The sequence below is a fragment of the Saccopteryx bilineata genome, chromosome 6, assembly GCF_036850765.1.
Source record: "Saccopteryx bilineata isolate mSacBil1 chromosome 6, mSacBil1_pri_phased_curated, whole genome shotgun sequence".
In the NCBI taxonomy this organism is placed as follows: Eukaryota; Metazoa; Chordata; class Mammalia; order Chiroptera; family Emballonuridae; genus Saccopteryx; species Saccopteryx bilineata.
The window spans coordinates 31161149-31186739 of record NC_089495.1 but is presented as its reverse complement, the minus strand read 5'-3'; the positions used below and the strand labels follow the sequence as shown (position 1 = coordinate 31186739).

The window sequence follows — 25591 nt, the reverse complement described above, 5'->3', positions numbered from 1 at the left end:
TTTGGGTAATATAGCCATCTTGATTATATTTATTCTTCCTAGCCAAGAACAAGGTATATTCTTCCATCTCATTATATCTTTTTCGATTTCCCTTAACAATGGTTTATAGTTTTCATTATATAAGTCCTTTACATTCTTTGTTATGTTTATTCCTAAGTATTTTATTTTTTTTGTTGCAATCGTGAAGGGGATTATTCTTTTGAGTTCCTTCTCAGTTGTTTCATTGTTGGCATATAGAAAGGCTATTGACTTCTGTATGCACATAAGTATTTTATTGTGGAAAATTTTCCAGTTAGTAATTAAAATTTATCAACTTTGCTGATCTTTTCTAAGAAACACATTTTATTTTTATTAATATTCTCTATCATTTGTCCATTTTTTATTTTATTATTTCTGCTATAATCCCTGTATTTCTTTTGTTATATTTGCTTTATGTTTATGTTTTATTTTTATTTTTTGTATTTTTCTGAAGCTAGAAACGGGGAGAGACAGTCAGACAGACTCCCGCATGCGCCCAACTGGGATCCACCCAGCACGCCCACCAGGGGGCGACACTCTGCCCACCAGGGGGCGATGCTCTGCTCCTCCGGGGCTTTGCTCTGTTGCGACCAGAGCCACTCTAGCGCCTGGGGCAGAGGCCAAGGAGCCATCCCCAGCACCCGGGCCATCTTTGCTCCAATGGAGCCTCAGCTGCGGAAGGGGAAGAGAGAGACAGAGAGGAAGGAGAGGGGGAGGGGTGGAGAAGCCGATGGGTGCTTCTCCTGTGTGCCCTGGCCGGGAATCAAACCCGGGACTTCTGCACGCCAGGCCGATGCTCTACCACTGAGCCAACCGGCCAGGGCCTGCTTTATGTTTAGAATTCTCTTTTTTCAGTGTTTTAAGATGGAATGTTACTACTGATTTTAAATCATTCTTTTTTTATTTAAATATTTCAAGTTATAAATTTTTAAATACTGTTTTCAATGTTTCTTTTAAATTATTGTATACCATGTTTTTATTTCTATTTATCTCAAAGTATTTTGAATTTCTCATGACATTTTTTTTGATGTTTTGGTTATTTAGGAATATGTTCTTTAATTTCCAAATTTTTGCATTTTCCTTATGTACTTTTGTTGTTATCTTTTAAATTCAATATCACTGTATTTGGAGAACATAATTTTTATGATTTTAGTCCTTTTTACTTTATTTAGATTTTTTGTCCTCACATATAGTCTATCTTGGAGAATACCCAGATACATGAAGAAGAATAGGTATTATTTCTATTATTGGATAGAGTGTTCTATAGATATCTACTTTATTTGTAGTGCTGTTCTAATTTTGTATTTCCTTGCTGATCCTTTATTTGTTCTATCCTTTATTGAAAAGTAGACAGAAATAAACTATGAGCTATGGGTATGGTGCTTTTACCAGCTCAAAATATATCAGACCATTTCATTAGCTGTAAGGTTGCTGGCTTTTGGCTACCACGGAACTAAAAAGAGATAAGAATATTTTCAAATTAAAACACCCCAAGTCCCTTTGTCTTATAAACTTTATTAGCCAGGATTCCACCACAGTAACAAAATCTGTAGGAATTATATTTCTTTTCTGAATATGTATAGGTATATATGTATGTGTGTGTATATGTATGTGTGTATGTATATGTATTGTTGTCTATCCCCTACCTACCTATCAAACTTAAGGAATTGGCTTTTGTGATTCTGAGGGTAAAATCTCTTTTCTGAGAGATACAGGAGAACTGAGACAAAGCAGAGGGAGAAAGGGAAAGCTCAAAGTTGATGTCTGCCATCCTCTACCGCCTCAGAGAACATCGGTAGGCCTCTAGATGTATGCCAAACAAGATACCTTCAACTCAGGCCAAAGCTCCAGTTCAAGCAAAGAGGTCTCTTAAACAAAGAGGCTGAGCATGTGTTTCAGCCTGCTGTTTAATCAGTGCCCTGATGGTGGGAGCCAGCTCTCTCTTTGATTGTTACCACCCCTGGCACCCAAGAATGCAAGCCCTCTGACCATGGAAACCAGATGATTTAAGGGCACCTCACCCCATGGGCAGCAGCCACAAAAACTGTAGCAACCTAAAAATCATGGCACCAGATATGTGTAAAAGCAATCCTCTGAAAGATGTTTGTACTCTGGAGCATGGCAGATTGAAAGTGTGAATATAGAACTTAACCTCTGAGGTCTAAAAAAATTAATGTAAGCTTTTTGATGTGTGTTTTAGTTTATATGTATCATGGTTCTCTTACTCAATTATGTAAAAAATATAGATGTTTTCATTTTATATTCTTTCTTGAGGTTTTTTTAAAGATAAAATCAAATACTAGTTAAAAATTTTCCGCTATCTCTGTCTTTAATTTTTTCCCTTTGATAATCCCTGTTTTCTGTCTAAATACTTCTCTTGTATAGATACTGATATTGTGTCTTTTTTCTTCTGTTAGGTACATGAAATGAAAGACTAATCACTTTTATTAAATCAGGAAGTTATTATTGTTAAAGTTAGAGATTAAAGAAGGCTCAATCTACATTTAATTCATTCGTTTCTGGGGCATAACTTTCCAGGGTTTTCAACTGAGATTTGGTGTATTTACTGAGATACCTCCCCTGGGCAGGTGTGTAACCAGAGCACAGAAACTGCAGAAAAACCTGTACTGTTTCATGGAAATCATTTCTCTATATTTTAGTCTACTTTTCATATGTTTAGAAGTAGGAGCAAACCTTGGGGGAGGGCTAAGCTATACCTTAAGGCCCCCTACATCTAATTTTATCACTCTTGGTATAAAAGATCTCCAACTTTGACTTATTTTAGGTCTACCAGCAACCTCCTGCTTCTCTTGATAAACTTATAAGTTTGACTTTTCACCCATACCCAGCTTTGCCAATGACCTCTGGACAAATCAACTGCTTATTTTCAGTTCACTACTGACTCTGAGTTTCAACTGAGAATCTGATGTGGCTGCTGGGGCTTCTTTTCTGGCATTTTGTTTGTTTTGTTTTGTTTTTAAGCATCCTGATGCAGTGCTTAACTCTTATTATCAAAGGATTTTGACTTAATTTTTCAAATGGAGTAGAACTGATGATGGAGGGTTATGATAAGCAAATTGCTCTTTAAGTAAATTGGGTCTTATGAGAATTAAACACATTCTATGTATGGATTGGATAATGAATGTGAAAATGAATCAGTTGTGACTCCAAGATATTTTGTCTGAGGAAATCATAATGAACAAAATAAGAGATTAATTGAAGGAAATAGTTGACTGGCTTGACTTGAAAAGACATTTATGCAAACACAGACTATTGACCAATAAGTTAATTTTTTTGTTTTAATATACGTATAGATATGCATTTCTAGACTTACTAAAACTTAAAATATAAACTGCATACCATGTTTATATATAAGTACCTGGATAGTAAAAGTGTGCTTTCAGTTTCTAAATATTTCATTGAAGTTTTATGTGATCTCAAGCCAAGTTGCTATTTTCAATTTATATTATAATCTTATTTTTTACAATGTATTTTAAAGTATTTTAAAATAAGTGTATTTTTAATTTAATATAAGTTCAATATGACTAACCAAACTTTATTTTCAGGGATAAACAGTGGTCCTGAAGAGTGTTATAACTACCTTAATGCTATGACTGATCAATCTGGGAACTGTGGTCGCGATGATACAGGATACAAAAAATGTCAACCTAAGTATGCTTTACAAAATCTACCTGAGAAACTATATTTATTGCCTTAAACTTAAAAATACCACCAGATAAGTTTACATGTAATAAAAATATCACCTAGCTATGAAATTAAAATTTTCTGACATAGACAATGTCCGTACCTCTTTTTTTCATATATCCAAATTACCCTTTGTATTTTACCACACACTGCTTAATTTACACACACAGGTTCATTAATTATCCAAGAGTTAAAAGGACTGATTTTTTATTTTGAATGCTGTTACTTTAAAGATTTTATTTAAGTTTAGAGAGAGGAGAGAGAAAGAGAGACAGGGAGGCGGGGAGGAGCAGGAAGCTTCAACTCAATAGTTGCTTTCTGTATGTGCCTTGACTAAACAAGCCTGGGGTTTTGAACCAGCGACCTTACAGCATTCCAGATCGACCCTGCATCCACTGCATCACCAGAGGTCAGGCTTGCATGCTGTTAATGTAATTTTACAAAGAACAACCATTCTTATAATGATAAATTGAAAACACATAAATTTTTATTATCCAAGAAGTAATAAAGTATTATGTTTAAGAGCATGTACTTTACAGCCAGACCTTGAACATATGTTTCTCTTTTCTTATATATAAAATATAAATATCAATTTTACTAACATCATTGGTCTGGTGCCAGTGCAAAATTTAGATAGTCTGTGAAAAGCACTTACAATGGGACTGACATACTATGCACACCAGAAAGCAGTGGTGGAATTCAAGTAATCTAACAGCCGGTTCTCTGCCCTAATGACCATTTTAAGTACATGTGTCTTGCAAAAGAAAATTTACCTTTTTGAATGCTAGTTACAGTAGTCTCCAGGTTACAAATAAAGTAGATTCTGTACATTGGAAAATGTTTTAGTGTTTATATGCACAGAAAGGTAAAAATAAATACTATGGTAAGACAAACATCTGTCTAAGTTGCATTTAATAGATAAATGTATCTGATCCAATTTAACATATAAATTCACCTTAAGTACTAACCTAAGGAATGTATCTCATTTGTAATCCAGAGACTTCTGTACATGATATACCCAGGATAATTTTTGAGAATCAAATAGATTGCTCTCATATTAGTATTATTTTTTTTTGCTGAACAATTCTAAAAATCACTGAAAATGATAAATACAACACAACTAACACAATTAGTTGATCCATTCACTAATTTATGGTCAATTATGTCATGAATCGTTTTGAGGTATTATGAATAAAGTTGCTATAAGCTTTCAAAGAAGGTCAGATTTTTATGGTGAGATATAATTTCATTTATGTTGGGTACATAGATACATAAGATTATTATTACTGAGTCATATAAGTACATATGAACCTTTTTAAAGAAACTGATGAATTGTTTTAAAGTGGCTGTGAAATTATATATTCATGCTAACAAAATCTAAGAGTCTTTGTTTCTTCACATTGTGCTACTTCTTGATATTGTCAATCTATCTTATTTTAGTCATTCTAGTTGTAAGTTATTTTTGTTTTAATTTGAATTTATATAATTAATAACTGTTTTAAACATTTTTCAAGTATTTTTGTCAAATGTGTATATCTTCCTGTGTGATAATCTGTTAAATTTTTCTCTGTTAATTTGGAATGGTTTAGTCTTCCTTGCATTGAGTTTTACTTTTGTATCTTTTTATTCTGAACTAATTTTAGATTTACCAGAAATGGCAAAAATAATATAGAAAGATTACAGAGGCCTACTGTACCTTTTAGCTAGCTTCCCCAAATGGTAGCATCTTATTATATTTATTTTATCTGTAGTACAATATCAAAATCAAGAAATTAGCACTGGTAAATTCATAGACCTTAGTCCTTAGCTTTCATTAGTTTTATAAACATTGTTGGGGGGGGGGGTTGTGTGAATTGGCATCTTAATGATATTCAGTTTTCAATTTATAAATATAGAATCTCAATTTTATTTCAATCTTCTTTAATGTTTTCAGACAACCTTCTTTATTAGTTTTCAGTGTTCAAGTGTTATGTCGATTTTATTAAATATATTCCTAAACATTCTATTTTCATATTTTTGAAACTTATGAATAGGATGTTTTTCTAAATTTCCTTTTCACATTGTTCAATACTATAGTAATAATGAAAATGTATAACAATTTATATTGATCTTTTATATTGTATGGCATCCTTAAATTCTTTCTTTTGGCAGGCAGGAGGGGAATTAATGTGAATTTCTTAACATTTTCATGTCCAGAATAATATCAACTGCAAATAAAGTTTTAATTAATATTCTTTTCTAATTGGGATACCTTTAATATATTTTCTTGCTTGATTATACTGTATTCATATCCATTAAAATGTTGAAATATAAGTGGAGAAAGAGGAGAAGCTTGCTCATTCTCAGTTTTATGGGAAAAAATTAAGCCTTTCACCATCAAGTTTATTTATTTATCTGATTAGGAAAGTTTCTTTGCATTCCTTTTTTGTTGACAGATTTTAATATTGAATGGTTGCATTTTTTCAAATATTTTTCATCCATCTCTTGATATGATTCTATGGTTTTTGTCCATCATTCTAGCAATAGAGTATATTATACATATTAATTGATTTTCAGATGTTGTACCAACCTTGGGTCAGATTTTAATTATTCACTCTGACAATGTCTGATTTTTAATTGGTTGTTTAGACCATTCCCATGAAAAGTTAATACTGGTATAGTTGGATTTATATCTGCTATCTTCAAGCAACAATACATGACACAGTGTTAACATACCTTCTAACAATGGTATACTGCTCTTTGTGTCGTACAGGTTTGCTATTATCCCAATTCTTCCATCTAGTCCTTTCTGACATTGGTATTATTCATTTTACTATTACATATGGTATAAACACTCAATACTTTGGTATATTATTGCTTTAAGTAGTTCTATTTTAGGTCAGTTAAGAATAAGAAAGATAAAAACTATTATTCTCTTATGTATTCATTTTCTGATACTCTTCCTTTAATTATGTAGATACAATTTCTGACTATTTATCTTTATTCTACCTGGAGAATTTCATATAACATTTCATGCAATCAGACCTACTGGCAAAGAATTCTATTTTGGTTTAACTGAGAAAATTTTTATTTCTCCTGACTTTTGGAGGATAATTTCACTGGACACAGAATACTGAGTTAGCATTTTTTTAACACTTAAAACTTTCTTCCACTCTCTTCTTGAGTTATATTTTTTATGAAATGTTTGCTGTAATTTTTATCTTTGTTCCTCTGAAAAATGTGCACCAACCTAGTTGCCCTTCAGGATTTTCTCATAGACTAGTTTTCCTCTGTTTAAATGTGATATATTTGTAGGTGATTTTGTTTTGGCATTTATCCTGCTCGGCTTTCTCTGTGTCTCTTGCATTTGTGGTTTCATGTTTGCCAATAATTTTGGAGAGATTTTAGCTATTAATTTTTAAAATATTTCTTCTGCCTTTTTTTCTTCTCCTTTTGCTGTTCTTATTCAGAGAATATTGTACTCTTTGATATTATTCCATAGTTCTTGGATTTTCTGTTTTGATTTTTTTCATTACTCATTATAATTGTGGTTCACTCTAAGTTTCTGTTGGCCTGTCATTGACTTTACTGAGTCTGTCTTCCACTGTTTTGATTGAGTTTGATTGATAAGCCCTCAGAAGCTATTTTGTATTTCTGTTACTTTTTTTGCTATTATTTTCTTTTGAGTCTTGTTGGTTTTTATAGTTTCCGTATCTCTATTAATATTTTCTCTCTGAAAATATTGACATATTTTGCCTTTAATGTCTTTGAGATACTAATTATAATTATTTAAAACCTTATATTTTATCATCTCAACAGTTGTTTTATGATTTGATTCTGTTGTGATGCTTGTTTTGTCTCTTTAGACTGTGTTTTTCATGCCTTTCCACATACTTTGTACTTTTTTGTTGAAAGGTATTATGTAGTGTAATAGACACTGAGATAAATAGGCTTTTAGTGTGAGGATTTATGTTAACCTTTTTAGAAGCTGGGCTGTGTCTGATGTTTTTTGTAGCTATAGGCACCAGTATCTTCTGATATCTTTAATGGGTAGTTTCTTCCTCCTCTCTTAGAATTGGGGCTTCCCTTCATTCTGCCCCTCAGAGGAATTGTACGTCTTACAGATCTTTTAGTTTTAATTCATTGTTATTGTTATTGTTATTGGAGCTTCCCTAGTATGATGATAAAGATGATAAGAGTGATGGAGGGGACCATCTCTAGTTTTCATATCAATCTCAATCTTTTATTATGTCTGTGTTTCAATGGTGTGGCTTTCAGAGATGTTCCTGTTCTTTCTCCAGGTACAGAGCTTTCCATACCATGCTCCCGTCCCCTCATCCCTGAAACAGCTACAGCATTCCCAATCTGTTATCTTAATTCCTTATCTATTATTGACTATGATTAATTTATTATTTTTTCTTAGGTGAGACAAGAAGAATAGAGTTGGCCAGAGTGACATGCAATTTCCTTTCCCCAGCTAGAAATAATGTTTCAAATTTGCCAGCTGATAATGTTTTTCCACCTGCAGATTAAGTTTTTGTTAGGAAGAAGGGCCTTGGAGGGTTTCACAATACTCTTCTCTTTTCCCTGCAAGGTCTACATGAGAGCTTTGTTAAATAGGCCTCCTGATAGGGGTCTTAGGAAAAGACAAAAAGAAATACAGTTGCACTTTAGACTATGCTCTCTGGGAGCTTCTAATTCTCATGTTAGTCCACTTTGGTTTCCAGAAATTTGTCATAATGGCTTATGTAGTTCAGTGGTTTCTGCTCCAGGTAAGCAAGTTGCAGTTACTATACTGACTGTTTCTGCCTGTATTCAGCTTTCCAGATTCATATAAATGGTTTTCTCTGCACCCTCAGTTTTCTGATGGATCCAAGATGAGTCACTGATATAAGTTTCTTCAGCTTTTTCTCATAATGACAGGAGAAATGACTTGTAAACTCTTACTGTAGAAGCTCTTACACGACTTTCAGAGCTTTTTAAAGATATCAATCACTTTGCTAAAAAGCAATCAATTCATTTAAGAGGATATTTTACTTGCTTTGTTATAAATTTATAGAAGCACAAAAATCACCAGAATTCAGGATCATTTTGAATTCTTCTTTGTGCCATTTGGACATTCTTACACCTGATCCCAGCATCAAGCAACCAGTGATTTTCTTTGTCTACATGAATTGCTTTTTCAGGAGATTTTACTAAAGAAAATTACACAAATATATAGTTCTTTTGGGGTTTTTTTTGTTTGTTTGTTTGTTTGGTGTCATTTATCATATTGTGTTTAAGGTTCATCCATTGGTAGTACATATATAAGTAGCTTATCACTCTTATTGCCGAATAATATTATATGGTGTGGATATACAACATTTTGTTTAATAATTTGTTTAACCATAATCAGGTAATGGGAATTTAGAATGCCTCTAATTTTAGACTATTAAAAATAATGCTATTGTATACATTCTTGTGAAGTATTTTGTTTGCTTGTTTTGTAAAAGCGTATATTTGTTGCTTTTGCGATATAATAAGTGACAAAGGCTCAAGTGTCTATGTAGACATACTTTTCCATTTCACTTGTACATAAACTTAGAAGTAAAATTTTTGAGTCATATAGCAAGTGTTTAACATTTTAAGAAACTATCCAAATATCTGCCAGAGTGATTGCACCATTTTACATTTCTATTAACAATATATGAGGGTTCCACTTTTTCTACATCTTCACCAACATTTAGTATTATCACAGCATTTCTGTGGAGTTTTTTACTAGTCTTATTTTTCATATTAAAGGGACATCTCATTTTGGTATTAATTTATATTTACCTTGATTTATGAAATTATCATTCTTTCATGTAATTATTAATCATTTGCATATCTTCTTTGGTGAAATATCTTGAAATATCTTTTTTTCTTCAAAGTGAAAGGAGGGGATATGAAGAGACAGACTTGAGCATGCGCCCTGACTAAGATCCACTGGACATCCCTCATCTGGGGCTGATGCTCTGCTCATCTGGGGCCATGCTGGCAACCAAGTTACTTTTAGTGTCTGAGGCAGAGGCTCCATGGAGCTATCCTCAACACCTGGGCTGATGAGCTCGAACCAATCAATCTATGGATGTGGGAGGGGGAGGAAAAGAGAGAGAGAAGAGGGAGGGGGGAGAGGTAGAGAAGTAGATGGTTGTGTGGCCTGTGTTCTATGACTGGGAATCGAACCAGAAACATCCACACCCCAGGTCAATGCTCTACCACTGAGCAAACTGGCCAGGGTTATGTAGTCCATTTTTATAATAAATTAAGTTTTGTTATTATTATTGAATTGTAAAAGTAGTTTATACATTTAGAATATAATATTTATCAATATATAAATTATTAATATATTTTTGGCTATCCTTTATCTTTTTTTCTTTGATGGATGACATCTTTTGGAGAGTAAAATATTTTAATTTTTATACTGTCTAATTTATTCATTTATGTTTTTACACATCATGGCTTTGGTAAAATACCTAAGAAATCTTTGCCCCATTATATAAAAGTGTTGAAAACAGAAATTTTTGTCTTGCCTGTGATTGAAGGGTGATAACATTCAATCTTTCAACTTCAACCATGATATCATTAATAGGTTACACATACAAGTCTATCAGATTGAGGAATCTCTTTTCTGTGCCTGGTTAGATACGAGTGTTTATCATGGATCACTACTGAATTTTATGAAATGCTTTTCCTGTGATTATACATTTTTATTTTTCTCTTTATAGTCTACAAATTAGAATCATTTAGATATTAACTCAATCCTTCTCTCCTGGTTAATTCCCACTTAGTCATGGTATATAAGCATTTATATGTAAATTCTAAATTTGGTTTGATAATATTTTATTAAGAATTTGTGTATCTATGTTCATCATATTTTGATAACTTTGGCTTGATAGCAGGATAATACTTGCTTTACAGAATGAGTTAGAAAGTGTTTTACACTTCTCATTTTCTATAAAGTCTGTATAGAATTAGTACTATTTTTTCTTTATATATATATTTCATAAGTTTCATCACTGAGGTCATCTGGCATTGTGTGTGAATGTGTGTGTGTGTGTGTGTGTGCGCGTGCTTCTGTGATGGCTTTTTTTGTGACTTGGGAAGCACAATGTAAAGTTTCTTCTGAAGCTATTTCAAAGCAATCTTTCTCAAGTCTCCTCAGCACATGCATAGCTAGCAGAAAAGTGATGTAAGGAAAGTTTTTACCACCCTTTTTTAGAACTTTCATTTCTAGAATTGCACCTTTAAATTCTGGCTTACATATCACTAACCTCATTGGGACCCTCAACCTCAGGCTAAAAGTGATGCTATTTTTTACATACATTCCCTACTAAGTTTTCTACTTTTACTCAAAATGCTGCTGGGTGAGAATTTTTTTCTATCCGCTGCACCAAATCAAAAACAAACCCCTCTGAGATTATATTTATTGGTTTTCATGGTCAGGCCTGCTCTGGTAAAATGACAGTATCAGTGGACCTGGGAGAGGTCATGGGAGCAGACTCAGGCAAGAAGACAGCAGCTTCTCATTATTCTTGCTTGACGTTACGGCAGCTTTTCATTAATGCTTCTCCATTTGTTGTCTGTCTTTGGTCAGTTGTGTTATTTCACCCAATTTGCCCAGTTTAATACTTGTTTTAGTGGAAGATGACTTAATCTATATCTTCTCTCTCACACAGTAACCTCCTGTGTATTTATCTACACAATTTTCTTTGTTTTGTGTCTGATTTATCACAAAATTTAACAATGAACCACGATAAATGCTCTCATCTAACTAAAATAGAAATCTTCTCAATCACATTAAAGCGATATATGCATTTTGCACTTATACAAGCCACATCTAGGATAAATTTCCTTCAACATAAAGAACTCATTTTACATTTTCTTTTGTCCAAGACTGCTTACTGGTGACAAATATTCTTAACTATTGTCTGAAAATGTCACATTTCATTTTGAAAGATTATTTTTGCATATATGGTAAAATGTAAAGACAAATGACAGTTTATTTCACCTTTGAATATATCATTCAGTTATCTACTGGTTTCCATTATTTCTGTTGGAAAGTCAGTTATAAGTTGTATTATTGTTTGTAACTAATGCTTTTTTAATTTTCTGGTTATTTTCAGGATTATTTTTGTGGTTTATACTGCTATTGTTACAATGCATTTTAGTTTTTTATATTAATATTTATTGCACATAATACTTCTTGAGTGCAGATCAGTCTTGACACATAATGCTGAACATAGGTATTATGTTTAAAAAACTGAAAGGAAGTCAAATAAGACTGAAATTAGATGAACTTTACTAATTTTTAGGATAGAATAAATTAGAAATTGATTATACCTAAGAATCAAAAAGATAAAGAAATCATTACCAAAAATTATTTGCTAACTAGGAGTTCATAATTACTAAAATGTTTAGTTATTTTTTTATTGATTGATTTTAGAGAAAGGAAGAGTGAGGGAGAGAAAGAGAAAGACAGAGAGAGGAAGATCAATTTGTTGTTCCACTTATTTATATATTCACTGGTTGGTTCTTATACATGCCCTGACCTGGGATCCCAACCACAACCTTGGCATATCAGGATGGCACTCTAACCAACTAAACTACCCAGTCAGGGCTATTTAGTTATCATTAACAATGCAAGCAAAATCTCCCATTTTTTATCTTTGGTGTTTCACAATTAATTGACTATACCTTTTTTAAAAAACTTCAATGCTTTATTTAAATCCTTTAGCTTTGAAAATAATATTCTAATATTATTTATTTAATATTAGAATTAAATAAATTCTAATATTTATTTCTTGTAAATATTATTTAATCTAATGTTTTCATTTATTGGTAAATTTTAGGGATTTGATGTGTGGAAAATTAATATGTAAATATGAATCAAAACTTTCACTTACTATTTCGGATGCCATTACTTTCTATACTAATGTAAATGAAAACATTTGCATCTCACTGGAGTATTCATCTGGTCATGAAAAGTACACAAAGATGTGGGTAAAAGATGGAACTGTTTGTGCTACAAATAAGGTATGCAATTTTTTACTTCCAAATGACTTTATAGTTTACATTCTGTTTTTAAATGTATTTTTAGTAATTTTTTTCCTAATTTAAGTAAAGATTTAATTTCAAAAATAAGAAAAAAATTAAATATAAAAATACTTAAGAAAGAATAAACATCTGCATTCATACATCAATGATATCACCATAAATATTGTATTTTTTAAAATTATGTATGTTCACTGATTTGTGTATCATATTGTTCATTCAGTATATTTTGTTAAATTATATAACACAGAGTACTTGTAATGTCTTGAGTTATCTTATGATATGCTTACTTTAATATACTCTTAAATAATATATGTTCATTTTTATGCTGAAAATAATAGAGAATGCATAGAGTAAAGCCAAAATTAATTGAAGGCACATATCTGAGGTGTATATGCTCTTTGTATTTTCTTTTTTAAAATCATGAAGATATTTATTTTATTTTTAATCTATTGTGTGAACATGGTTTCAAGTGTTTCGTACAATATAACATCCTTACCCAGTGGGGGGATTCAATTAATTTAACAGTTGGTTCTCTGCCCTAGTGACAATTTTAAGTATAAAAAAATATATACCAAAAGGTAACTTATTATTTCATGCATTTAATACTTAAGAACAATGGAAGAGGTACAAAAAACTAGGTTATGCTATAAAAAAGTTTTAAAATATTAATGAAAAAATATTAAATTATAACTGACAAAAAACAATAAAACTGTTACTTAAGGTATTGCCATATTGCTTCTGGATTGGCATCCTCACTTGCAATTTTCTTTGCTTCTATCCAAGCATCATCAGCTGTGTGATTTATTCTTAACCGTCTTTTCACTGTAGGAGTAAGATATCATTCCTTTAGAGGTTGGCTGATTAGACTAATAATCATCATGTTCGATATATTAGAAACAGGTGACTTCTCTTCTCTGAACATATTATGTTCATCTTTGAAAAACCTCATCTTAGAGAAAACCCTGATTACAAGTGCCATTTTACCAACCGGTTGGCCGAACTCAACAAAAAATTAAGTAGATGTAAAGCAGCTGAATCCCACCACTGCCTTTACTTCCCACCCCTGCACTGTGCCCCTCATGCCCATGCAGTGTCTTTCATTTCCATTTTTGAGGAAAAAAAACGCCATACTGTTTCCCACTGTGGTTGCACAAGTCTGCATTTCTCCCAGCAGTGCAGGAGAGTCTCCTTTTCTCCATACCCTCACCACTACTATTAATCATTAATAAAAAAAATTGATGATAATGTTGAAGTTTCTGTTCCAGGTAGAGAGGTAGAGAGGATGAGTAGAGCTCTTGGAAGGTGTTATTCAAGTGGTAGTAACAAAACATTGGCTGCATGTATATCACATTTATCAAAAGGTAATCAAATTAGCTGCATGTTGGCGCTCTAAAAACTTTATGTATTCTGCAAATTAGAGTGTTATTTTTCATATTCTCATATATAAATGTTTGTCTGTATTAGAATAAACACATTGTTACAAGAAATTTCAAAATTATTTTTATCACCAAAGATACAGCAAGAGGCTTCGAATACTTGTTTCAATTCTGAAACCTTACCGACCACGTTTAAAAAATAATTGTAAACATTACCACCTATGTGCACAGTTAATCCTGAAAGGACTCTAACAGGCATTTGTCAAAATTTGTTATTTAAAGTCTTGATCTTAAAGTTCAAGTAGAAATTATAAGCATAAAAACTGATGTAAAAATGTTTTTTGGGTTTTTTTTGTGTGGGGTTTTTTTTGTATTTTTCTGAAGTTGGAAATGGGGAGGCAGTCAGACAGACTCCCATATGTGCCCAACTGGGATCCACCTGGCATGCCACCCGGCATGCCCACCAGGGGGTGATGCTCTGCCTATCTGGGGCATTGCTCTGTTGCAACCAGAGCCATTCTAGCACCTGAGGCAGAGGTCATGGAGCCATCCTCAGCGCCCGGGCCAACTTTGCTCCTATGGAGCCTTGGCTGCGGGAGAAGAAGAGAGAGACAGAGAGGAAGGAGAGAGGGAGGGATGGAGAAGTAGATGGGCGCTTCTCTTGTGTGCCCTGGCCGGGAATCGAACCCGGGACTCCTGTACGCCAGGCCGATGCTCTACCACTGAGCCAACTGGCCAGGGCCTGATGTAAAAATGTCTTATCAAAAGAAATAAATTCAAATTCTCATAAAAATATTTCAAGAAGATTAGAGTAAGAGATATCAGTTATGATTCTGAAGGAACAACTGAAGGAGTTATAGATGAATATGATGGAAACAAGATATCCCACACAAACGCTGTCATTCTCACTTTGTAGCAGGCCCTCTATGGTTGACCACAAGAAAACACAAGTGGAACATGACATCACCATTGAAAACAAAATGATAATTATGAACACTCCAACAAATTAGTGTTTCAATTTTTCCTTGAGTAAAAATTGTAAACTTTTATAGTATGAAAAGATCTCTACAATGTGGACAAGGTAATATTTATCTGACTCTTCTTCCAAAATGGATCAGATAAACTGGTTGTAAGTTGCTAAAATACATATAAACCATTTATATGCTCATAAAAAATAAAACACTGAAGAAGTATCAACTCGTTCCACTTAGTTGTTCCATCTAATTTTGTACTCATTTATTGCTTCTCATACATGCCCTAACTGGGGATTGAATCCACAGCCTCAGCATATAGGGATGATGTTCTCTATCCATTGAACCACATGGCCAGGGCTGATTCTCTTTTATTTTTTATATTTAATTGTTTTCTATTATAATTAATGTATTTTAAAATGTTTTTTAAAGTTGTCTGATTTATTTGGATTATCTTGTGTTTTATTTACATTTACTCCCTTTATTGTATTAAACAAATATTCTTACTATTATCCCACGATTTCAACCATGGAAAACAAGTGTATTTGTTCAAATTGTGTTTTCCTCATATACTACAAAATTTAATACATAATTTTTTAAGATGATCTTATCTCATGGGGATAAAAATATATATACAGTTGGTCTTCAAACAAAACTACTTTGAATTTACACTTATACACAAAATTTTTTTCAATAAATAGTCAGTTCTCCATATCCATCGGTTTTCCATGGTGGATTGAAAACATGGATTTTTGATCCATAATTGGGAAAACATAGACATGGAGGGCTGAAGGTATTAATTGTTCTATGCCAATTTATATAAGGAAATTGAGCATTTGTGAATATTGGTATCCATAGAGGTTTTGGATGCCAAGGGCCAACTGTAGTTAAGTTTTGGGGAAGCCAAAAGTTTATGGGGTGGCAATAGCTAGAGGTAAAGGGAGCTAGAGGTAAGAGAGGAGGGCAAAGAGGGGGCAAATGAAGGTGAAAAGAGAGTGTTTGTGGACAAGGTGCACAATGCAATGTGTAAATATTGTTATATTGAGTTTTACACTTGAAATCTGTAGCGTTTAGAGAATCATGTCATCTCAATATATTAAAATACATATATGGAAAGAGGGGGAAATGATGACTTTTTAATGAAAACTAAACTTTAAAATATTGGTAATTAAAGGACAGTTGTGCTTTAATTTTAAAGTGCAAGTGGGTCAGCGCCTCTAACCCCTGATATGTTCAAGGATCAATTGTATTGTTCTCACAACATGAGATTAATGATGACACTTCTTATCCTAGTCTATCAAACACTGAATATAAAATACTATATATATTTTGTATTTTTCTGAAGTGAGAAGTGCGAAGGCAGAGAGACAGACCCCTCCTGCTTGTGCCCGACTAGGATCCACCCGACATGCCCACTAGGGGATGATGCTCTGCCCATCTGGGGCATTGATCTGTTGCAACAGGAGCCATTCTAGCACCTGAGGTGGAGACCATGAAGCCATTCTCAATGCCCAGGCCAACTTGGCTCCAATGGAGCCTTGGCTGCTCGAGGGGAAGAGAGAAATAGAGAGAAAGGAGAGGGGGAGAGGTGGAGAAGTAGATGGGTGCTTCTCCTGTGTGCCCTGGCCAGGAAGCAAACCAAGTCTTCCACACATCGGGCCGATGCTTTACCACTGAGCTAACCAACCAGGGCTATAAAATACTATTTTTGTTTTAAAATATGCAAACAATAAAATTTACCACTTTAGCCATTTTTGAGTATACAGTTTAGGGACATACGTATATTCACATTTTTGTGCAACCATCATCACTGTTCATCTACAGAAAATTTTCATCATCCCAAACAGAAACTCTGTACCCATTAAACTAGAACTCCCCAGTGACACCCTCTTCCCAAAGGCCTTGGTAATAATTGTTTTACTTTCTGTCTCTATAAATTTCAAGATTCTAGGTACTTCATACAAGTGGAATCATACAGTATTTGTCCTTTTAAGTCTGGCTTATTTCACCCAGTATAATCTTTTCAAATTAATCATGTATCAAAATTTCACTTCTTTTTAAAGCTCATTAGTATTCCATTCAATATTTATACCATATGTTGTTTATTCATTTATTTGCTAATGGACATTTAGTTTATTTCTACCTTTTGGCTGTTGTAGAAAATGTTGCTTTTATTCCTGATGTACAAATTTATGTCCAGGTCCCTGTTTCAAATATTTTGGTTAGATAAATAGAAGTAAAATTGCTGGATCATATGGTAATTCTGTTTGATTCTTGAGGAACTCGTATAGAGTTTTGTACTACTAAATATTCCCACCATTAGTGCACAAGAATTACAATTTCCCTACATCCTCACCACCGTTAGTGTATTTTTAAAATATTTTTCTAATAGCTATTCTAATAGTTGGAGTGGCATTTCAATATAATTTTTTTATTTTTATTTCTCTAATGATTAGTGATGTTGAGCATGTCTCCATAGCTTTTTGGATAGTTGCATATCTTCTTTGAAAAATGTCCATTCATAACTGTGCCCATTGTTTAAAAATTTGAGATGCTTTTTGGTATTGAGTTTTAGTTCTTTATATAATCTTGAAGCTCTCCTTAATTAGACACATGATTTCCAAATATTTTCTCTCATTGCATGGGATGATTGAGTCATTTGATGTACAAAATTTTTAAATTTAGATAAAGTTCAGTTTATCAATTTTTTTCTCTTTTGCTTATGCTTTTTGTGTCATATCCAAGAGTTTCTTGCCAAATTTAATGTAAATTATCAGGTTTGCTTCTAAGAATTTTACAGTTTTAGATCTTATGTTTAAGTGTAGGATCCATTTTGAGTTAATTTTTATATCTGGCATATGTTAAAAGTCCAATTTTATTCTTTTTCATGTGGATATTAATATGAACTTCTGTAGCAACCTATTGAGAATCATTTGACCCTATCTGAAATACTTTATTTCTGGATTAATTATTTTTCTCCACTGGTTTGTATGTCTGTCTTTTTCTCAGTATCACACTGTTTTCAATATAGTAGCTATTTTAGTAAGTTTGAAATCAGTAAGTGGGTGTCCAAATGTTTTTGTTTTTTAAGATTGTTTTAGCAATTTGTATTCCATTAAGATTCTATAATGAGTTTTAAAATAAGTTTTTCTATATCTGGAAAAGCATTGGGATATTATAGGAGTGTGCTGAATCACAGGTTTCTTTGAGTAGTATTGAAAACAATATTAAGTCTTAAATGCATGAAGAAAGGATATCTTTCTATTTGTGTCTATTAAATGTTTCAGCATTGTTTTATATTTTTTGCATACAAATGTTTTAACCCCTTGATTAAGGTTATGCTTAAGTATTTTACTTTTTTTATTTTCATTTTTTTACAGAGACAGAGAGAGAGTCAGAGAGAGGGATAGATAGGGATAGACAGACAGAAATGGAGAGATGAGAAGCATCAATCATCAGTTTTTCATTGCAACACCTTAGTTGTTCATTGATTGCTTTCTCATATGTGCCTTGACCATGGGCCTTCAGCAGATCAAGTAACTCCTTGCTCAAGCCAGTGACCTTGGGTCCAAGCTGGTGAGCTTTGCTCAAACCAGATGAGCCTGTGCTCAAGCTGGCGACCTCAGGGTCTCGAACCTGGGTCCTCGGCATCTCAATCTGACGCTCTATCCACTGTGCCACTGCCTAGTCAGGCTACTTTTTTTATGCTATTGTAAAAGGAACTGTTTACTTAATTTCCTTTTCAAAATGTGCACCATTAATGTATAGAAATGTAACTGATTATTATGTTGCAAAATAATAAAAAACAAAGAACATAACTTAAAAAATACTTTATTCTATAAAATGATAACCATCTCTTGAGTCTTTAGTAAGTCATAATCTTTATAATAGTAAAAAGTCTTGTTTTGACATTGATGGCTGCTGACTGTTTAAGATGATTGTTTTTTGAATATTGGGGTGGCTAATGACAATTTCTTCAAATAAGACAATGAAGACTGTTTCACCAATTGACTTCTTTTCATGAACAATTTCTCTACCTCACGTGATGTTATTCAATAACATTTTCCTAATAGACCTTTTTTCAAAATCACAGTCAATCCTCTCAGACCAGCTTAATTTATGTAATATTCTAAATCCTTTGTTGTCATTTAAACAATCTTCAGCATCTTGACCAAGGGTGGATTTCATTTCAACAAACCACTTTCTTTGCTCATGCATAAGAAACAACTCCTCATCAAGTAAAATTTTATCATGAGATTGCAGCAAATCAGTCACATTTCAGGATTCACCTCTAATTCTAGTTTTCTCGCTATTTCCACCACATCTTCAGTTGCTTCCTCCACTGAAGTCTTGCTCCCCTCAGTCATTCATGAGGGTTGGAATCAACTTCTTTCAAACTACTGTTAATGTTGATATTTTGACCTCTTTCCATGAATCATAAGTGTTTTTAATGGTATCCATAATGGTGGATCCTTTTCAGAATGTTTTCAGTTTACTTTGCCTAGATCTATCAGAGAAATCACTACCTACTTTAACAGCAATAGCTTTACGAAATGTATGATTTAAATAATAAATTTTTAAAGTCAAAATTACCCCTTGAGCTATGAGCTGTAGAATGGATGTTGTATTAGTAAGCATAAAAAAAAAGAGCATTAAACTCATTGTACATCTTCACCAGAGCTCAGGTATCCAAGTATACTGTCAATGAGCTGTAATATTTTGGAAAAAAAAAATCTTTTTTTTCTAGCAGTATGTCTGAAGAGCTGGCTTAAAATATTTAGTAAACCATGTTGCAAACAGATGTGCTGTCATCCAAACTTTGTCGTCACATTGATACAATGAAGGTTTAGTATAATTCTTATCAGTATTGGGTTTTTTTGCAATGTTAAATGATCATTGACTTCAACTTAGTCAGCAACTGCGTGAGCACCTATCAAGAGAGTCAACCTGTTTCTGAAACTTTGAAGTAAGGCTTTGATTTCTCCTCCCTAGCTATTAAAGTCCTAGATGACATCTTCTTCCAATTTAAGTCTGCTTCCTTTAGACTGTAAGTCTGTTGCTTAGTTTAGCCACCTTCATTAATATTTGAGCTAGACATTCTAGATAACTTGCTGCAGCTTCTACATCAGCACTCAGTTCATTATGTACTTTGATGTTATCAAGATTGCTTATCTCCTTAATCTTCGTCTTCTGGTTCAAACATTTTTTTTCTGCAGCTTCCTCATCTCTCAACCTGCATAGAATTAAAGAAAGTTAGGTTCTCGCTTTAGATTACGTTTTGGCTTAAGGGACTGTTGTGGCTTGTTTGACCTTTTAGCCAGACCACTAAAACTTTTTCCATACTTGCAAAAAGGCTGTATTGCTTTCTTATCATTTTATATGAACATGGTTTATGGCACCCCAAAACAATTCCCATAACATCAGAGGTCATTGATCAGAGATAACAATTGATCATTGATAACAAATATAATAATGAAAAAATATAACATATTGTGAAAATTACCAAACTATGACACAGGGACATAAACTGAGCAAATGTTATTGAAAATATGGTGCCAACAGACTTGCTTGACACAGTTTCTGCGAAACTTCCATTTGAGAAGAAAACACAAATTCTGTAAAGTGCAATAAAGTGGAGCATAATAAAATGAGGTATGCCTGTACTGTGTTTTTCAGCACTGCAATTTGTTTTGATTGCTGTTTATAATTGCTATCTCTTTGTTGATACTCTCATTGTTTATGTAATTTTTCTGATTTCCTGTCATTCTTTATCCATGTTTTCATTTATCTTCTTCAGCATATTTAGTATAGTCATTTAAAAATAATATCCATCACTTCATTTTCTTCCTTTAAATGAGACATGTTTTCTTTTTATACCTTGTGATTTTTTTTTAAACAGTCACTTTTCTCGTTGTTTTCAGACTGACTCTGTGCAGGGGAGGTCGTTTACTAATTTGGTGGGTAGCTCTGAGCCTGGGAATTAGCCTGAGGAGAAAGCTTGTGGTCTTCTAATATTTTTTGTGATATGCATCTTTCCAGGGCCTCTGTATGACTTTTTTGATTTCTCACCTTCATGGATGTGTTTAAATGTCTTCTTTATTCAGTAGTCTGATGCAAGCATTTTTTGAGGACAGTTTTCAATGGCCTGTTGTTTGTCTCCACCTATAATATCTTGCCTCAAGTTCTGCAGAGTCTTAGTTTCCTTGTAGCTTCTTTGAGCAGCAACCATTGCTTCTCTCCATCTGAGATTTAAGTTAGGTAAGTTGTGACAAGTACCCAAGTAGCTTCTCAGACAGGTTGCAATATTGAAAATATGGTTTCCTCTGTTCCCTTCAGTTTAAGGTAAGGAATTGAGAACTCAGCTGCTACCATCTTCAGATCAAAACTGTGCTATGTCAGGCAGGAATGGGGCAAGTGTGAGCAAAGAGCCACAAACTTTTCTACCATCGTGACTTTCTTTTGATTGGTATTTGCTTCGTTGCCTTAGACTTTATAATGCTTCCAGAGCTCCTATTGGATCCCCTTCCTTCCCTTCCTTCCTTCCTTTCTTCCTTCCTTTTACCTCCTTCCTCCCTTCTCTCCCTCCCTCCTTGCTTCTTCTTATTTTTCCTCTCTCCTTCCCTCTCTTCTTTCCTTCCTTTTTTTTTTTTATTAAATAACTCCAAGAAAGAACAGGATTTAGGGCTTCCTAGTGCAATATTTTGCTAATCTCACTTTCTAGAATATTTTTTTTTTTGGACAAACAGCTCTTTATTGGAAGATACAAGAAAATGAACCTTTATTATATTTTGATGATGAACAACCAACAAGTTCTGGGCAGCAAGAAAAGAAAACAATTTTGGATTTTGAGAAACAAACTGAGCCATGACTTATTATTTTTGGCACTCCAAATATTGGTATTTTTTTATTCAGCAGTAGTCTAGAATATTTTTTTCAGGATTAGGTAAAACCTGCCTATAAGCATCACTGGTATAGGGTGCACATGATCAGTTAAATCCTATGTGTTTGGTCACTGGTGGTCACTGGAATAATGCTGGCTTCAGTCTTTAATTCTTTTGAGAAATCAAAATTGCTTCACATTTTCTGATCCTAAAAATAATTTACACTTACTTCTAGTAACAACCATATGTTTTGCATACACTTTTTTTCTTTGTTTTATTCCCATGTTTAGGTTCTCCAAACAAGGGGGTTTCTAAAGAAACCTATTTTTTGTAAAAGATAAGAATAAGAAAATGCATTATCTTTCTTATAACAAATTTTAAAAATCTACTTTAGAGAGTTTGGTGAAGAACCATTATTTTCTTTTTATTATTTTTATGTGGTAGAAAAATAACCTTTGTTTTGTAGTTAGATTCTTACAGGGGTCTCAAACTCGCGGCCTGTGGGCCGCATGCGGCCCGCCAAACAATTTTGTGCGGCCCGCAGACTAATCCACGGGCTTACTTAATTTTATCCAAAATATTTTGAACTTTGATTAGTCTGCGGGCCGCACAAAATTGTTCGGCGGGCCGCATGCGGCCCGCGGGCCGCGAGTTTGAGACCCCTGCTTTAGATGGTGTTTCTCCCTAGCATTCCTGCTTAGTGCAAGAGAAGTAAGAATATTAAATTATAAAAATAATTTTATTGAACAGAAACAGTACTAATAATATCAATAATCCCTTCTCAACTTCTTTCTAGTCTGGCTCAAGTAACACTATGGAACAGAATTTTTGTTGCATCCACAAAAACACTTGTTCTTAATTCGAATGTGCTGATCTCAAATTTGACATTAGTTTTTCTCTGTAAACTACAGGTTTTTTTTGCAATTCAAGATTTTAGATTTTCATCTTATTGTAAAATTTTCAACATTTAATTTAAAATAATGAAGTAGAATGTCTTCTTGGACATCATCTTTGTGAAAATATATATAATAATTTATATAATGCAGTAAATATGCTAATACACTAAAAGTTATGATTGCATCAGATTTTGTCTACAATTTCAAAATAGAACATATTAAAACACTTATTTTAATCACAAAATTTGTGCATAACTTATTTAAATTCTATTCAGGCAAAATTTGCATTTGTAGCTCTTGCGTTTATGTACTTGTTGAAGACAATCACGTTTGATGCTCCAGCAGTAGTCTGCTCATCACTAACAGCTCCAAGATTTTCGGGAAACTTATCAAGGTGACTGTTCAGGAAGTGAATCTTAACACTCATGTTATATCCAATGTTGCAGAAAGCTAATAGCATCCTTTGAACCAGAAGTTTATAGTTTTCTGCTTTTTTGTTGCCAAGGAAATTCTCTGAAACTGCCACAAAAGATTGCCACACTGCTTTCTCCCCCTTAGTCATCTTCCTGGCAAATTCTTCGTCATGTATGAGGATTCAAATTTGAAGTCCATTGAATACACCTGCTTTTATCTTCTCAAAAGACAAGGCAAGGAAAGCAGAATTAATATGTTAAAAGCATTCACTTTCTCTATTCAAAGCCTGAACAAACTGCTTCATTAAGCCAAGTTTGATGTGAAATGGGGGAAAAATGATCCTGTCTTGGTTAACTACAGGTTCATTCACAATATTTTGCATCCTTACTTCCAGAGCTTCACGTTTCGGCCACTCCTTCTGTGTCCAGTGTTTCTCTCGAGCTCAGCTGTCCCACAAACACAGAAAGCAAGGATACTTCGTGAAACCTCTCGGTTGTCCTAACAGGAAATTTACCATTTTAAGGTCCACACAAATGATCTAGTTATGCTTCTCATATTTCAGAAAGTCGAGGACAATTTTTATGTCATTCTTACTAAGTCATTCAATTCGGGTTGGCTAAACTGCTGAGGGGTTAATGACTGCTTGGCATCAGAAGAAGACCCTTCAGATTCTACAACCATTTCCTCATGCATCTTGTCAAAATACACTTGATCACCATGTTCACTTTTTTGTCCTTAGAAAAAATAAAACCATTGAAAACTGGAACCGGGAGAGTCTCAGAGTGTGGAACAGGTCATATTGCTGAAGGAATATTAAGATATGCGATCATAAACCGTTTTTTCTTGCCAATGCCTTTTGTATGGATCAGACAGAAATAACAGTCACTGCTGTGGTCCTTAGGTTCACGCCAAACCATGGGAATACCAAAAGGCATTCCTTTGTGTTTTCCTTTTGTCCAGTCACAAAGCATTTCCTCACAATGATGACACAAAATATGAGGAGCCTAATTCTTGTCTTGATTGCTAAGGGGAACTTGAAAACAGGCAATATATGCACGGGTCACAAATGATGAAATATTGCGCCTTTGACATTGAAGTGTATAACAGCCACATATATAACAGAAGGAAGGTGTCAGGACTATTCTTACATTTACACGTACTCAAAGAAGCCATGATTCAATCTTACAACAAAATAAGAGGGAGTTTTTATCAGATAATAATTTTTTACATTTAAAAACAACTACAATTATGTAAAAGTGATGTTTTCAAACATTAATTGTCTTTTGGTTATGTTCAATCCAACAGTCATTGCCCTTTAACTCCAATTTAAAAACCAATTTATGCCATTAACTGTAACAAAAAGAAATTAAAATTGCATAAAAACTAGAGCATGTATCAAAATATGAATTTCATATTAGGAATCAGCGATGCAGAAATATATAGAAACAGTTCTAAAAACTCATGCAACAGAAAATAAAAAAAAATTTTCCCCAGTGTAATTTATTTAACAATTCTGAGAAATAAGTTTATCTTCTTTGTATATTTTATTCTCTGTGCAAGTTCCAGTTAGGTATTAAGGGTTCATTATAGCAGAACAGAAGTATTATTAACTGTAGCAGCACTAGTCTGTATTCAGAGCTAGAACTTTTACACTATTATCACAACATCAAAAATAACTTGACCATATTTGTCATTAGTATATTTCTTTCTAAGTCTTAAACAGAGGTATGTGCTGTCATAATTATCAGGCGTTATCAATAATGTATTTTCCCATGCTCAGTATTGTTTAGCAAAACCTTTGTAAGCAGATTCACTCTCTGACTGTAAAAATTAATCTATTACATTATATATATTTCAGGAAAAAAATTCCAAAAATATATTGCCAATGACATTTGGAAAACTTTTTTTTACAAAAAGTGATATTTCCAATGACATGTTATTTGGTTTCATATCAGTTACTCTAAGGCTTTTTATGAGTACAATAAATTTTTATTTATTTATTTATTTATTTATTTATTTATTTATTTATTTATATTTTTCTGAAGCTGGAAACGGGGAGAGACAGACTCCCGCATGCGCCCGACCAGGATCCACCGGCACGCCCACCAGGGGCGACGCTCTGCCCACCAGGGGGCGATGCTCTGCCCCTCCGGGGCGTCACTCTGCCACGACCAGAGCCACTCTAGCACCTGGGGCAGAGGCCAAGGAGCTATCCGCAGTGCCCGGGCCATCTTTGCTCCAATGGAGTCTTGGCTGCGGGAGGGGAAGAGAGAGAC

The 25591-nt window shown here is 33.5% G+C and overlaps 1 protein-coding gene across 1 annotated transcript in view; it reads left to right on the top strand.

The window, feature by feature from the left end:
• Window positions 1-25591, top strand: part of ADAM2 (ADAM metallopeptidase domain 2) — an 86737-nt gene that overhangs the window by 50910 nt on the left and 10236 nt on the right. Inside the window, exons 13-14 of the mRNA XM_066237506.1 lie at window positions 3585-3690; window positions 12573-12756. Of these exons, the coding sequence (XP_066093603.1) occupies window positions 3585-3690; window positions 12573-12756 (290 nt within the window). The remainder of the gene's footprint in view (window positions 1-3584; window positions 3691-12572; window positions 12757-25591) is intronic.